This window comes from Falco rusticolus, chromosome 4 (genome assembly GCF_015220075.1).
Source record: "Falco rusticolus isolate bFalRus1 chromosome 4, bFalRus1.pri, whole genome shotgun sequence".
Lineage (NCBI taxonomy): Eukaryota > Metazoa > Chordata > Aves > Falconiformes > Falconidae > Falco > Falco rusticolus.
Window position 1 is genome coordinate 60,711,886 of NC_051190.1, and position 16,350 is coordinate 60,728,235.

At 49.1% G+C, this 16,350-nt stretch overlaps 1 protein-coding gene across 1 annotated transcript in view; it reads right to left on the reverse strand.

Moving 5' to 3' along the window:
- The window catches only part of PTPRN2 (protein tyrosine phosphatase receptor type N2), a 663,462-nt gene that overhangs the window by 107,191 nt on the left and 539,921 nt on the right, over window positions 1–16,350 (reverse strand). The window contains exon 13 of the mRNA XM_037386391.1: window positions 560–772. Within this exon, the coding sequence (XP_037242288.1) occupies window positions 560–772 (213 nt within the window). The remainder of the gene's footprint in view (window positions 1–559; window positions 773–16,350) is intronic.

Below are 16,350 nucleotides of genomic sequence, written 5' to 3' on the forward strand. Positions count from 1 at the left end.
ATTTATTTCAGGAAATCTGAGCGTAGTCCTCCCGTATCGCTGGGTACACATCTGCTACCATTGTTCTCCCAGAACCAGCCCTGGTTTACCTCCCCATCTATCAGCATTAGATTTCATTTTATCTGAATAATGGCAGAAGGTGGCAACAGATCGGGTCAAAGGCTCTTTTCATATCAGACCCCGAAGAAGTCGATTACTCAAAAAGAGAGACATCTTCAGATAACCGTACAATCCATTCCTCATAAATGTTAAAGATTTTTCATTATTAATAGTGGCAAGGGTGACAGATTATGGATATTAATGTTATTTTTCAGAGAATTTCAATGGCAAAGGCTTTTTTTTTTTTTTTTAATGTTTCTAATTAGGCACGAATTTACAGCAACTACCAGAATAGCCAAGATTAACACCCAGCAGTAAAAAGCCGGTCCAGTGAATCCGCGGGAATATGAATCGAGCGGGGGGTGGCAGCGGCGGGGACAACCCGCCCCCCCCGGCTCCCAGCACGGGCAGGGTCCCCTCGGGGGTACGGGCTCCCGGCAGAGGCACGATCGCTCCTTACCTGGTAAGCGGCGGGGGCGTCGGAGCCGGCGTCGCCCCCCAGGGCCGAGAGCTTCTCCTTCAGGCGGTGGTGGGCACGGTGGCGGAGGCAGTAGGCGACCCCCGATGCCGCCAGGACGCCGGCGATGCAGGCGAGGGAGAGGAGGGTGAGGAGGAGGAATTTGGCGGACTCTGCCTCTTCCCCGCGCTGCGGGAGCGGCGGGACGTTGCTTTTCTGCAGGGGAGGAGAGAGAGGCAGCGCCTGAGTTGCGCGGTCGCGGAGCTGCGCGGAAAAGGGGGGGGGGGGGGGCACCCCGTCGAGGGAAACACCCGGCAGCGCTAACTTTCAGCCAAGGCTGAAGGCAAACGAAGGGGCAGGGACAGCGCTGCTGGCATGTCCCCCTCCGTCCCGTCCCCTCCCCTCCCGGCGGTGGCATTTAACTACCGAGAGGCGGAGGCGGGCGCGCTGACTGCGCGCAAGCACCGCGGCGCGTCCCGCAGCTCCGCGCCCCCCCGCAGCAGCGCGTCCAGGGCCAGCAAGGGAAAATCCGAGCGTGGTTTGTTTTTTTTTTTTCCTTGGAGTGAAAAATAAAACACGGAACGACCAAGAGGAGGAGAAGAAGTAGTAGTAGTAGGTGGCGGTCCTTCCTTTTGTCTGTTGTAGAAGTAAAAGGATAAAAAGCAGCCCGATAGTTCCAAACTCCTCCAGATTACTATTATTTTTGCAGCAATAGGAGAGAATCCTTCTAGTGCATTTCACTTGTCTCCATGTGCTAAAAAGTTGTACAATAATTTCCCCTCATTAGCTTCATTATAAGCTATATTAGCAACAATTAAAAACGCAACATGAAAATGAAAAGACCAGGCGCGCAAATTGCAGCAAGACTCATTTGGCCTGCATTCCCCCTTTCACAATTACCAGGGAAATGAATTGAAAAGCACGCCCCTGCCTCAGTCCTGGTTGCTACAAGATGAGAACAATTAGCAAACTCCTTTCCACCACCTAATTTCGCGTGGTAACAAAATGGATTTTTCCCCATGAATGCCTAGCCGGCCTATTCATTATCTCTCCTCTATTAGTAATTTTCTGCTCCGCATTCAGCTAGCCAGCTCTTAATTTCCTCCTGTCTTGCAGTGTACACAGTGGCTCTTATGTCAGACCCGGTCCATTTTTATCTTGTAATCATAAAGGCCACCAAAGCAATTATCGCTGGTCTTGACTGTAAATGCTTGTCATTAATTAGCCTCCTTGCCTTCAGTGCTGCGGATTAGCCGGGGCTGAGGCTGAGTTAATGGAAACGCAGGTTCAATAAGACTCCCGGATTTTCGTGCCTGGATGCGCCGCGCGGAGGAGGGCGGCCGGGTTTGTAAACCCCGGGTGGCGGGGGGCGGGCGCCGGGGCCAGGCATGTGCGCCCGCCTCCGCGCCCGCGCAGCCACCGCCGGACCGCCGCCTCCCCTCCCCTCCCCTCCCCTCCCCTCCCCTCGGCGGCGGCCGGCCCCTCCTCCAAATCCCAACAGCCACCAGGAGGACGGGGCTGCATCCCCCCCGCCCCGGCGCCGGGGGGCTCCGGGGCCGCCCCCCCGCCCCAGCCCTAGCCCTACCCGGGCACCTGCCCCAGGCGCGCCGGGGGGAGCGCGGCCTCGGCCCGCCCCGGGCGGGGGAAGGGGGGGGGGCTTGCGAAGGGAACCCGGGAGGGGCAGCACCGACGGCAGCCGCCGCCTGCGCCCCGCTCCCGCGGTCCCGGGGGCCCGGGGCGGGGGGTGAAGGGCCGCTGCGCTCCGCATTAGCATCTCCGTGAAAGGCCGCCGTCCCCCCGGGCCAGAGGTCGCAATCTGCATCTAAATAGGCAGCTCCCGCGAAAGTGCCGACCCTCTCCCTCCCCCCCCCCCCCCCGCCCCCAGCCCCGAGTGCTGCGCCCCGGGACGTTAATCCGCCTCGCCGCGGTATTCGGCCTCGCATCGGCGAGGTAGGGACAAGCGCCCCCTCCCCTCCGGACCCCCCGGGCCGCCGCGGTCCCAGGCTCGGACCGCGCGTGCGGGCAGTGGCACCGCCGCCGGGAAGGGAGAGGTGGGCGGGCAGTTTCGGGCACCGCTCCCGAGTCGCTCGGTTCCTTGCTTTCGCAACCACGGCTCTAAACCATTTTCCTTCTCCGGCTGCCGTGTGAGAGCCGCACAAGCACGCCGGGAAAGGGCTACACGAGAGAAACCAGGAAAACGATGGGAGCCAAGTGCTGTCAAATGCCCCGAGCAAACACAGGGGAGAGAAGGCGCGCTGGCCTTTCTCCCCTTGTAGTTACAGTGACTGTCGATGTCGCTTCCAACTTTGCCAGGCAGTTGTCCCCACAAAGCCGGGGCTGCCATCCCCAGAGCTGGCTGCCCTTAACAAAAGCACTCGCCGAGACACCCTGCATGTCCCCCGCGACGGTGATACACGGGGACGGGTCGGATCCCACCCCCCTCCCCCCCCGTGGGGTGCTCTGCCTCGGTTACACCTCGGTAAGCACCCTCGGCGGGGAGCCCGTGTAGCCGGGTCCCTAGGGATGGGCTGCAGGCAGGCGAGGCTTGCAGCAAACCGGCCCCGGCCCCGCCGCGGGCGGGAAGGGCCGGAGGGGCACGGCCGCTGCCCGCCGCCCTCCGCCTGCGCGGCCGCCCGGCGGTGCCCGCCACGTCGGAGCGGCTGCCGGGGAAGGGAGAGGGGCTCTGCCGCGGGGCCGCCGGGCCCTCTCCCCGCTCTCCCTCGCTCCCACGTCGCGGGAAGCACCACCGGAGCCGCTGCCGTCGGGGCCCGCGGGGTTCCCCTCTCCCCTCCCAGCCTCCGGGGACACCCGGTGCTGCGGGCCGCCCCGGGCAGCACCGGTGACTGCTGCCGGCTGCACCGCCCCGCGTAAAGCACCGAGCAAAGACGACGGCGAAGCCCCGGCCCCGCGTGGCGCAGCGGGCTGGGCACCCCCGGTGCCGCGGAGGGCAGCGGGGCCCAGCAGCCCCGGGCGTCTCTTGTCGGGGGGTGGTCAGGAAACAGCCCCACTGCCCCCAGGTCAGCTGGAGACACCGGCTGCCCTTTCCTCCTGCTTCATGTCTGACCAAACACCACATTACAAACGGGTAAAAATTAACCTGACGAGATAATTACCAGCTCCCCCCCCTCCCCCGCTCCCTCCAGCAGCAGCACAGCTTTCCCCACTTCACCTAAACCCCTCATTCCTCCCCGCAGTAAGGCCCCAGCCTGAAACCGAGCCCAGGGTTAATTAGAGGCGTCCTGTCAGACTTGACTTGAAATTGAAAGAAAAATGTTTAAATATTTATGAATTTGACATTTACAGTCGGATGTCTTTTAAAGCAGAGCACCTCTCCCTGTGCTGGCTGGGGCTGCCGGGTGTGGGGGCCGGGGTGGAAGGGGAACAATGGCTGTTGCATAATAAGAAAAACAAATCACCTCTTCCCTGCACACCCCCCCTACCCCCCAGCTTCACAAATAAATAGACCACATAAATTACACGTAATTAAACATTAAACTCAGCTACATATAACTATGCATTTTCTAAACTTTATAGAACAGAATATACTGACGTTCCTCCGAGTGATTTTCTCCTTGGAAAATTGTGTAGTGTCACAGAACCCCAGTGAAGGAGAAACAACTAATGCCTGAACGGATGGCTTAGGATGTGACTCTAAATACGACGGCTCTGGAGATGCTCAGCCAGTCTTTACTTGCTTCGAAATGGCCTGGCCTGCATTTAAATACTAGAAGGCAAAGATTTACCCTGTCTCAGAAGAACGTTACACCTACCACTTAACACTCCACAGTGTTTGCTTGAAGTGCATCGCTTCTGGGGGGGGGTGTGGTGGTTTGTTTTTTTGAAGAGGGAGGAAAAAATGCTTCGGATCTGATCTCATGTAGGCTTTCCTGGTCCCTCGACAGAACACATTTTACATACACCCAAAAGTGAGTCAGTAACTAGAGCAGCCATAACGCTGGAGTCACAAATCACTGTTCTAATCAGAGCAGCGTCCCGTTCCGCGGTGTCATCCCATGATGCAGCAGAACAGCCGACATTTCAAACGAATTCCAGGCAAATGTCAGTAAATATTTAATGTATGCTTTCATGTAAATAAGTTCTCACACCTATGCTGCAAGTGTGGGAGAAAGTCTTTGTAAGAGCAGAGAGGAGCTCCCCATGCAGTCATGTAAAAGCTCACCTTCCAGATGCTTCAGTAGAATTACACTTTATTATTTCCTTTAGGACCCAGGGCCTGATTCTGGTCCTTGCTGAAACAAAACTCTAACTGAAGTTGAGGTTTTGTTTTGCTTTGTAAATGTAAAAAGATATTCCTGGATTTAAAACTCAGTTTGCCAGTTACTGCACCCAACCTCTCTTCCAGTTTGCAAAGGAAAAAACACTACAATTCATTTTAAAACAAGACATCATAATTTTTTGCAATTTTTGCACGTCTTGGTTTTTACATTTATATTACAGTTTTGTTTCTGAGCAATAATAAAAAACTGCAGATTTCTTAGTAAACATGGGCAAAAAGAGGAACTCCAGAATATGATTTGTTTCAAAATATTAGAATGTTAAAAAACTCAAGAGGTGCTATTTTTAATTTGGAATTCACTATAGAATCTAATAAATGAGAGAAGTGAGGCGGAAATAATCATGTATTAATTCTGTGCATTACAAAATCTTTTCAGAAGCTATTATCAGAGCAAGAGGCATTGTGGTTTGGATTCAGGGTGGGAGAAATCCTTTGTGCAACTGAAAGCTATTGTTCCTCTGTGCAGATGAAATTGTACTTGCAAATCTGCCATTCAAGGAGGGAAAAAAGTGCCTAGGCAGAAGAAAAGAATTCTACAAGAAAATAATTATTCTTAAAAATAAACTTCACTAAAATAAGTTTTAGTTCATTAGCTTTTTTTTTTTTTAAGAGGATCCTATGCTAATAATCACAGCCACTGACATTAAAACAAACCATAAAACATATGTGTATTATTTCCTTAATATAGAAAGCATGAAGAAAGGGATGTGTGTGGGTGTGTATGGAGATATATATAGATATATAATATGTATTCATATATACATCTGTGTATGTCTGCCTGCGTAAATAATCTAAACTTAAATTCACTTCCAGTGATTTTGCTCTGTAAGTTTATCTGAAACATAGGTTGAGATACACTATGCTGGTTAAGTTTTGATAGACCATTGAAAACCAGAGGAACACTTCACATCAGGAGGAGCCTGGCTACCCTAATCTGTCCCCAGGAAACCTACAGATAAGATTTTTTCCTTTAGTAAAATACGAAAGCAAACAGAAGAGAAAACAGCATCTCCTTTGGTTTTGGTTCCTGCTTCTCCTCCCCTACTTTGTGCTCCCAGTCAGGTTAGACTGGGGCAGCAGGGCCTGGGCATGTTCACCTTCAGTTCATATAATGTTCCTTGCGTTCGGCGCTGCACTCCCAAAGGGTATGGTCCGGGCTACTTGTTGGCGTTTTAAAGTACTATCTTTAGAGTTAGTATGAGATTTTTCTCTGCCTCCCTCTTGACTCCCCCCCTCCTCCCCGGGAAAGCTCGCCTGATGCCAGGATCACTTTCAGCAGATGTCAGTTCATCACCTGAAATGAGGTCAATGTAATGCTTTTACTCAGGAGGATGAAATCGGATGGGAAGGTACTTTTTGCTTCTTTTAGGGGTTGGAAAGATTAGACAAATCGACAAACACAAAAGGCAGATGGATTTCTGGGAACTGCAGCTTATTCAAATCACTGAGAAAGGTCACTGCAAGAGCCACAGATCTATTCATCTGTAGGGGTACAATGATCTTTCCGCAACCTTCAACACCACAAAGCACTCTGGAGCGTCTCTATACCTTTTAGTAGGATTAATACCACGAACAATGACTGAATACAATCAAGAATTCAACGAGTTCAAAGATCCCTTGATAAATGGTAGATATTTTCTGCTGGCTTCCTAAAGGCAAACAGAAGTGAAGTTTCTGGTTAGAGTTACAAGAAATTATACCTGTTAGTCTGAATCCCACTACAAGGTGATGCTGAAATGGCAAAATGTCCAAGAACCCCAAAGAAGTTTGTGGTGTGGAAGGAGTCAGGTTGTGAAAGAGGAAATTTAAAGAGCTTCAAGATTTTCCTGAGGATCTGGGTATTTTTTTAAGTCAGCGCTTAGTTGAAGAATACAGCCCAAGAGCCTACAGCATCACTGAGGCATTGTAGGGATAAGGCACAACTCAGGAGCACGGACAGCCACATCCATGCCTGTGGAGGAGGCAGGCGAGTCGGAGCTGGAAGAGTGCGGCCTGTCCTGCCCGGAGCCCGCAGCACGCCTCTGGGGTGGCAGCAAGAAGAAGAGGGTGCGGAGGCACTGCAGTGAGGAAACTTCAGTTCCCAGCTCTAAGGACTCAGGAGCAATTAGGGGAAAGCAGCAGGATGGGAGCACCGGGAAGCAGGTTTCCTCCTCAGCCCAGGCTTTGTGAACCAGAGTGAACCAGATGAACAGAGGGACTCGGCAGGTCCAAGTCCCACAGTGTCAGAGCCCGAGCCAAGAGGACGGTCAGCGATAGCCGAGCTTAATCAAGTATCTTCAGCAAGCAAGACAAACACAAGCCGTAGTGCCAGCGCTGAGCTAATGCTGATGCTGAAGGCACATAATTTAGGGATTAGATAAAGCGCCCTTCAAACCGAGTGCCAGCAAGCGATCCGCCTCTCGGTAACGCGCTGGCACTGCCGGAGGCCCCGTCAGCGGAGCAGCCGCCCCGTCTCGCAGGGAACCAGGACGTGTCCCGCTCCGAGGCCGCCGCCGCCGCCCGGGGCTGGGGCTCCGCCGGCCGCCTCCGCGCAACCCGCCGCGGGGGGGGGCCCGGCCTCGGGGCCCCGACCCGCCAGCGGCCCGAGGGGAGCGGCGAGAGTGCGTCCTCACCCCGCCGGGCCCGCCGGGCCCGCTGTCCCCGCCCGCCCGCCCGCCGCATGTTCGACGGCTCCGGCCCCAGGGGCACCCCCGGGGCACCGCCGGGCCGGGGGCGCCCGGGGCTTCGGGAACCGCGGGGCCGGGGGGAGGCGAAGCGGCCCTCCCTCCGCGGAGACCCCGGCCTCGACCGACGGGGCGGGCGGTGGCTGCAGCTGCCCCGCGTCCCGCCCGACGCTCCGCCGCCCGCCGCGCACCCGGCTCCACGCAAGCCTTGGCCAGGCCGCCTCGACAGACGGCGCTGCCCCCCCTCCCCCCCGCCGCATTTACCTGCTGCCATGGCGCTGCAGCCGGCGTGCCGGGACGGGCTCCTTGCCGGGAGGGCTCCGCGCACCTCGGCGGGCTCTACCAATCCTCCTCCGGGGCCAAAACTTCCCCCCCCCACCCACCCCTCCCCTCCTCAGCGGAGACAAAGGCGGCGGCAGGCACAGGCGCTCCCGGCAGCCCGCAGCCGCTCCCGGCGCGGCGGGGGGAGAAGCGGGTCCGGGCGGCCCGGGCGGCCCCGCGGGGCGCGGGCGGACGATGCTGGCGCGCCCCGGCGCTGCCCTCCTTATATCGGGCCGCTCGCAGCCCCTGCCGGCTGCCGCACATGGCCCATCCACCGGTTGCTATAGCGATGCCTCCCCTCCACATGTTGCTGGCAGCAATTGGCTAAGGAGGTCTGGGCTGTTCAGAAACCCTTCGCCGGAGTGAGGCGGTGAATGGACACGGGCTGTGTCACTCATTTGCAGAAGCTGTTTGGGGTTTCTGTTGTGGATGCGTGTGTGTGGGGTTGGTTGTTGGTTTGGTTTTTTTTTTGTTGTTGTTGTTGATCTTTTTTTTACGCCGCCCCCCCATCTTTTTGCTTTTACTCCCCCCCCCCCTTTTTTTTTTTTTTGTGCCACTCTTGCAAGATGGAAGCGAAGGGTGGAACAATGACGGCAAGCCAAAAATAAAATCAAACAAGGAGAGCCTAAGATAATTTACATGACAATACAGCAAAGAAGTCCACAACGTTTCTTCCTGAAAAGACTTTCCTCTGTTAAAAAAAAACCCCACACACAGTGCCCAGCAACGGAGGTACAAACTTTTCCCCCTTCCGTCCTCATTCTCCAAATAACACACGAAATTAGGCAGAAGCAGCATGCTGCCACCAGCCATAGGACAGTGGCGGAGCCCGGTTAAATAAATCACGGCGGGGGCTGCCGAGAGCGGGTGCGGGGCCGCTGGGGCCGAGCGGCGCCGTGCTGTGCCCGGCGCTGCCCGCCCCGCGCTCCCCGTTAGAGCCGCTTTTCCGCGCAGGTGCCCGGGGCAGCACTGACTCTTCCAACCCAGAGGGACCCCGCAGCCTTCCCCGTCCCCGCAGCCTGCAGCATGCCGCCGGCAAACACGCAGCGGAGGCACCCCCGAAGCGTCTGCCTACGGGTGCCCCGGCTGCGGGAGCGGGACCAGAGCTAGCGGGAATGGGGGTGGGGGGTGGGAGGGACTACCGGTTGCAGGCGACAGGGCCTTGGGGGGCTCCTTCGGACCCCCTCCCCGATGAAGCGCCCTCCCGCTTCTCTCTTCCCATTGTTTCCCGTTGCCACTACGGCTGGGGTGGCCGGCCCTCCTCCGTCCGGGGGGGCGCACCCCGCTTCCCCTTTCCCTCCGCAGCCCCCAGCCATGCCGCCCCCCCGCCGCCGCTGTGCCCCAGACTCCCCCGGCTCGGGCGGCGGCAGTCCCTGCGCGGACGCGGGGCAAAACCCTCCTGAGCCGAGAGAGCCGCAAATCCGGGCGGGGGAGCGGCTCCCCCCGCGCCGCCCGCCCCGAGGGGACCCCCCCACCCGCGGCGGGACGGTGCGGAGGGGGCGGCGTGCGGGGGTGGGGTGGCATACGGCGGGATGGGGTGGGATGGGGTGGGTCGGGCCGCTCCTGTCGCGCCGGCAGCCGTCGGGGGCTCGGCCCGCTGCAGCCTGGCCGGCCCCGACGGGCTTCGCCTTCGCGGTGGGCGCGGGCGGGCTCCCCGAGGCTGCCCCGCTGCCACCCCACGCAGGTCCCCGCTCCCCGGCAGCACCCCCCCCACCCCCCGCAGCCGGCGCTTTGGCAAGCACAGGGGCCTGCCCGGGAAGCCAAGGAAGGGCAAGGGCAGCCTGTGTCCCCCCAGCGTCCCTCCTCCCCCGCCCCAGCGCCACGCTGCACTTAAACCTGCAGGACAGCACCAAAAGTGCCACCGGCACCCTCCGTGCAGGGTCGTTCTGCCGTGGCTGTGCCCCCGGCTCCCCTGCACCCCCACCCGCGCTGCCCCCTCCCGTGTCACCCTGAGGAAGATGCTGTTCACACCAACACCAGTTTTGGCAAGGTTTCCAGGGGGAAGAGGTACCCCTCGTGCTCCTACCTGGCTGCTGCTCATGGAAAATCCTTCACGTTCCCACAGATTAACACAAACTTGGCTTCTCCAAACATTTAATCAGCTACATTTTTAGCGCACGGTATGAACTTATTACTTTGTCAGTCTGTCAGCCTGATAGCACTCTTTTCCGTCTAATATCATCCTGCTCCGGTAAGAGCGATAGCATACATAATTTGCTCACTAACCTGTATTACTTAAGTTGAAAGATAAATGAACCCGCCAAGAGATTTCATTAAAAGGACACGTGTGTTTGCATATTGATCCTTCTAATGAACTGTCTGAAACTGATAAATACTTCCATTAGCTTTGTAGTTTGTATTTCTTATTTACAAATAAATTAATCATCATTTCCTGGGCAAATACTGCACCTTTTCAGAACTGTCAGGTGCTAAACATGCAAATGACTGTCCAGGTGTCAAGACACAGCAGAATACAATTTAAAATACATTATTTTTTTTTTAACGGTGAAATTTTGAGACATTTGTAGTGAAATTTAAAATACTTTAAAATTTTTATGTAATTTTCACTACTTCTATCACGTGCTAAACACAACCTTTGCAGGCATGGCGAATATCTGTGAGGGTTACGTCACAGGGAAAAATTATTTAAACATAGATTATTTAATGTGCTATTCATTAAAAACATAGGATGTGCTGCCAGATGGAAGAAATAATTTCCAATAGTTTACGAATTTAAAACTTCAAAACCTTCTGAACAAAATTTTCATAGCACTGTTACTCTCAGCCATTACTAGTGAATAGCTTTACTGGTACTTGATAGAATCTCATTTTCAATTGAATAACTTACATTTAGGTGATCTAAATACATTTTCTCATAGGATTCAATGCATTTGTGAATGGAAAAACAAAACATCCCTGATACTAGCAGCATTTTGCTATAGAATTGCTAGAGTGTTTCATGTCTTTTTCTTGGATACCAATTGAAATCAAAAGTAAAAATTACTTTGAGGCAGTTTCTCTGGTTGTAGTGCATTTAAAATACCAGTATTTCCAAAATTTGCATTAACATTCATCCAAATTCAAGAGCTCTATTTGAACTATGCCTAAATGCAAAATATTCTGAATCTTGCCATTTCAATGAGAATGATGCTGAAACATATTTCCATTTTGCACAGAACAAAACTCTTGTCTGAGAACCAGCAATGTTTGTCAGGACTCCCTAAAAATCTGTCCTCATAACTGGGTGCTGAAAACCACACTGACCTTTTTGCCTTGATTTCTGACTACAGCTCTGTCTGCAATTTTAGATTTAGTCACTTCTTTCTGCAACTGTGTGCACGATGTATAGCATGAAATAGATTTTCATTCTTTTAAAGGATGTATGATAAAGCTAAACCACCATTTAATCTCATTTGTTGGTTTTGTTTAAAAGTTTTATCTCACATCCTCTGGAGCCCCACTCCTTAAATACAAATCTAAGTATGTTGCAGAGGATTTTCCACAGATTTTCCGTCTGCGAGGATCTTAAGATCAAAGTTGAATTTCCTTCACTCCTATGAACAAAAACTATTTTCCAAATATTAACTTCCTATCCAAGTTTTTGCAAATTACCTTAACTTTAGGAATACATGTATTAAGAGGCAGAGCCCCCCTGTCTTGAAACCACCACACCTTTCTTATAAAGAAAACCAACACCTAGGACCATAATTTGAAAATGGATTTAGCAGTATTTTAACCACTGCACTTCCCTGAGTTGTACATCTTATCTTCTTAAGCTCATCTGTGAAGATCAACACCAGACACTTTCTACTTCCAAGTAAATTCTAGAGCTCTTAGCTTTATTAAGAAAATTATTTCATTCTGGCTAAGATTTGAATCTAATTAATCTGTCTTGCGGTTTAAAAATGATAACTAAATTCAAGCTGCATACATTTCTTCAGAGACAGCTTAAAATATTAATTAAAGAGTGCATTTTCCATTTATTTTAATTACATTAATACAGTTTCAATAAATAAAATAGTTCTATGCTTCATCAAATCAAACAAACTTGAATGCAAATTTTTCTATTGATTAGTTCTCTGTTCACATCGGTCCTTTTGGCTCTTTACTTTTAAATAGGAAAGAGATGCAGAAAGGTTTGGGGGTTCCCATTAGTGAAATGAGGTCCAGCGGTCGGAAAAGATCAGCTCAGCCTTCTAGGAGGCTGATACAGCCATGTAAAATTGGCATTCTGATAATGTATTGCTTATAAAGGTAATCAGTGATATAGGATGGAATGCCTTTACAGACTTTTTTTAAACAAATGAAGATTTTCTTTTATTACGTTTTCACAGGTAAATTCAAAAAAACCTATTTGATCTTTCTGATCCACTTGCCTGTGATGCTTACTGATCCACAGACAAGGTATTACAAGACAACTGGATGAATTGTGTTTTAATATTCAATTTAATTAAAGCTGACATGTTCTAGATTTGCAGGTGAACCTTTCTTGAGATAAAGCACAGGACAGAGGCAGTCTTGTTAGTAGCTGCGTCAAAAAAAAGTGCCATTCTACCTAAATCAGTAATAATTCTATCCTTCAAATATTTGAGCAGCAGCAGCAGCTAAAGAAAAACTGAATATTGAAGAAAAACGTTCAAAATACCTTGGGAGACACAGCAGGTGTTTTGAAACATGCCCTTTATACATTTCTGAACAGTTTGAATCTCTTTGTAATTTAGGGCCCAATCCTGCTCCCCTCAATCTGAGGAATTCATTATGAATCAACAGAACTAATCAGAATACCAACTGGAACACAATAGTAAATGTTTTCGGGGTCAGGCTTTGTGTAAATCTATATTTCACAAAAAATACGTGCAATATTAAAACTAATTACATTGTGATTAGGTTTATATTCACAGAATAGAGATAAAATGTTAATTTAAGTTTTAACATGAGACTAAATACTGTTTTTATGAAAGCCTGATCAAGAAGCTTCTATAAAAGTGCCAACTCAAAACCTGTTTAATGGTAAAACATTATGAGAAATGCATGATTTTACACTGTGATCTTGTTATAACAAAATGTGGCTATCATTGAAATGCTGGACTTATTTTACGCATCAGTACCGTACGTGCTAAGAATTCAGAGAACTGTTAGGTATCAGTTTTCTCTAATGTAACGTCAGCAGTTTAGTTTTGTTAAAGTGCTATTTTAATATTGTCATTTTCTGAGATGAAAAGAAACAGTACAGTTTACATGTGAGAAAGTATTTTCAGAGTAGTAGCCAGTGCTGCAAATCTGTATGAGATCTGGAATTGAGATGTGTTTTTTCTGCCTTTGACACAAATATTGCTCTTTCTAGCTTATCTTCGAATACTGGTAGCCCCAGGACAAACATAGATTACATTAGAAAACTGTCCTTCATTATATTGATTGAAATGCACTTCCAGCCTACCTGAATCTGATGTTAGAACATTTTTATTAGCTTTAAATTGTTTGCATTATAAATTTAAAATAACAAAATGTTTTTATAGTTTAAAGTTCTAAAGCAGGTGGTTTACAAAGTTCTTATGAGCTTTGTGTAGTCCCATCGAGTTTCTTTTTGCACCAGCCTCCCATTTCTGGCCACAGAGAAGGACTGGCTTTGTGGACAACTGGCGATGCCTCTTACGAAAACAAATGAGGACAGCATTGAAAATGGTACACAAAATTTTAACAAAGGTCAGAATTACAGAGCACTAAATTACTGAATTACTAACCAATTACAGTTCATGCACCAGTAGTACTCCACATTATTTAAGATTTCAACATGGTGCTACCATTGCTTTAGGGTCCCTGATAAGGGTCTTGCCTTTACGTTGTGACACATAGAAACATAGAAACTGGAAGTCTGAACAGCATTAGCAGCATCACCAGTCCTGGAGCTGGGCTCTAACAGATAAACTGGCAAAGATGGCAGACACCCAGTAAAATCCTTCTTATACTTTCACTACATCTAATAAAGACACCACCCCACTCCCACCCTAATTCCTTCTTTTAGAAAGCAATTTGCCAGGGTTTTCCTCTTCTTTTTCTCCTCCTGCTGAAGAAATGACAAAATGCCCATGGAGTGGAGGCAGACCCTTGGTCAGTAAAGCAAATAGGCACTATGTGTGTGGCATTTTTAATACAATTAGATTCCTACAAGTATGAACACTTACCAAAATAAGAGAAAGAAGACCCTGACACTTACAGGAAGGAGGATAGAGGCTAGATAACTTTCAGAAAGTCCCGTTTCTTCTCTGAGTCATACAAGCATTCAAGAACATGGAAAAATTTTGCCTTTTCTGGCTATAGAAGCAGGAAGGTGATTACACTGGTTTATGCAACCACAAGCTATAAAACCTAGATAAATAATAATGTGTGATAGCATGCTAAAATGAATGTATCACACAGCCATTTTAAAAATACATGCCTTAAATTTATGCCTTCAGATTACATATGAAATCAGAAAGATTGTTGAAAAAGTACTTATCCTATGTCTTGTATGTAATGAGGCATGCACACACACACTCAATAGATTTTGTCAATTAACTTCAAGACAATGTTCTATAGATTTTAGTAGTCCATTTAAGACTTTAGACACACTGCTTTACAGACACATGTGTGTCAATTTACACTAAATGTAGGTATGGGCTGTAAGCTTTTACCTATACTCAGACACTTGGTGTTTGAAACAACTATCACTGAAGCCTCAATATTTTAAATGGAAGAAAAGCAAGTGTGCTGATTTATACAAACAGGACCTTTCACCTTCAAACAGTGGTCTTACAAGTGGCACTGAGAGCTATGTCCACATGCCTATCACTGGATTCCCATAACTTTGTCAGAGTTTTGGAAGGGCAAAGAATTAAGGGGTCACGCAAGAGCTTGATAAGACGCACAGTGACAAGCCTCTCATGCAAAGCTAATTGCAGGGGGAAAGTCAGAACTTCTGAACAGATCTTCTGTTTACTACTTTTTTTGGTGATTTGCTCAGGCTTTTGAAAGAAAAGACCTTCCTGACTCTCCCTCCCCCTTTTAGTCTCTCAGTCTACATATGATAAATTTGTTCAAAACATTTTCCAATAAATGTGAAAGATTTCTCTTAAATCAGTATAAACTTTTAAATTGTCAATAATACTGATGATACAACCCTTTCAAACACAGAGCTCAGGAAAATTTAGGGGTTCTTGCACCATCTCAAACTATGTATAAAATGTAGTTTTCTGCAATTAACTAGATACTCTCCAACATAGCTGCTCCTAAGTTTTACGCGTTACATTTCCCTGTGAATTTAAGGAAACTAATGAGAAACAGTACTTATAGAAAAACTTCCTCTGGAAGTCTTTCCAGCCTCCCACCGATCCTGTCCTCAGAGCTCCTGAAGGCAGTGTGGGAATCTCAGGGTGAACTTGAAGCATGCCCAGGGAAGGGCTGCAGGTTTGGCACTTGGATCAATCGCTTTGTGCATGAAAGTGTAACTCTTCCCTCGGGCACCTCTGAGGCCAGGAAATGAGTGCCACGATCAAAGCTTACACCTTTTCCTACTACCTAGCCCTGCTTGCAGGACAAAAGCACACTAGGACCTTCACAGGAAAAAGAAAAGTATGCCTTAAAGTATTGCATTGTTTAAAACATAAATGTATCAAAGTTTTTAGAGTTATGATTACTAGAAACATTCTGCTGTTCAGCTCTCCAAGCAAATGGAGAAGATGCTGTTGAGAAAAGAACGTGTGATAACATCCTTTGAGGTCTTCATTTTCCTACATGATTATCTCTAACTCACTATTTTTAATAGTTTTGTTTCTTTAGCTAAGTTAAGCCTTGGGATTGATTATCTTGTCTTCTGTTTCACTAACCCAAACATTTGACCTGGCACTACTGGGGACTACTTTGCTGTAACCCCGCTCTCTCTGTTCCCTGGTAGATGCTTGTTGTGCCTTTCACCCTGCTTTCTTGCTTCTAAAAACCTGTCAAGTCCATGAACCACAGAAGGTCCTTTAGGCCCCTAGTTAAGGGCTTAAGCCAGGTGCCACCAGTCCCTTGGTCTCCTACTGGTCTGAAAGGGCTCGTAGCAAATGTAATTTCTTTTCTTTTATGTTCGATATATTCATTACTCTACTGTTGATCACAATTTAAAATCAACTGAAACAAATATCATCTCTTTAGAAAAGTTACCATAGAAACAACACTGGAGAATTCCCTTTAAAAATGTCAAGATTTCCCTCGCATTTAAATACGGACTCCCAGGCATTACTCATGCACCATTAAAAACTGCAACAAAGCCAGTGAGTCATTAGTTTAAAAATATATCCGTAAACATACAGATTTCAAAGATAGAGATGTTTTTGTCTCAGTAAGTATGTATCACGACATGACCCAACTTTTGATTTTATCTTGTTCTGTTTTACATCCCCAGAGAAAACTTGAACACTGTTGCCTCTTGTTCAAACACCTGATTGAGGAAGGAAAGAACAAAAATCAAGAGTGACAAAACACACAGAATGTGA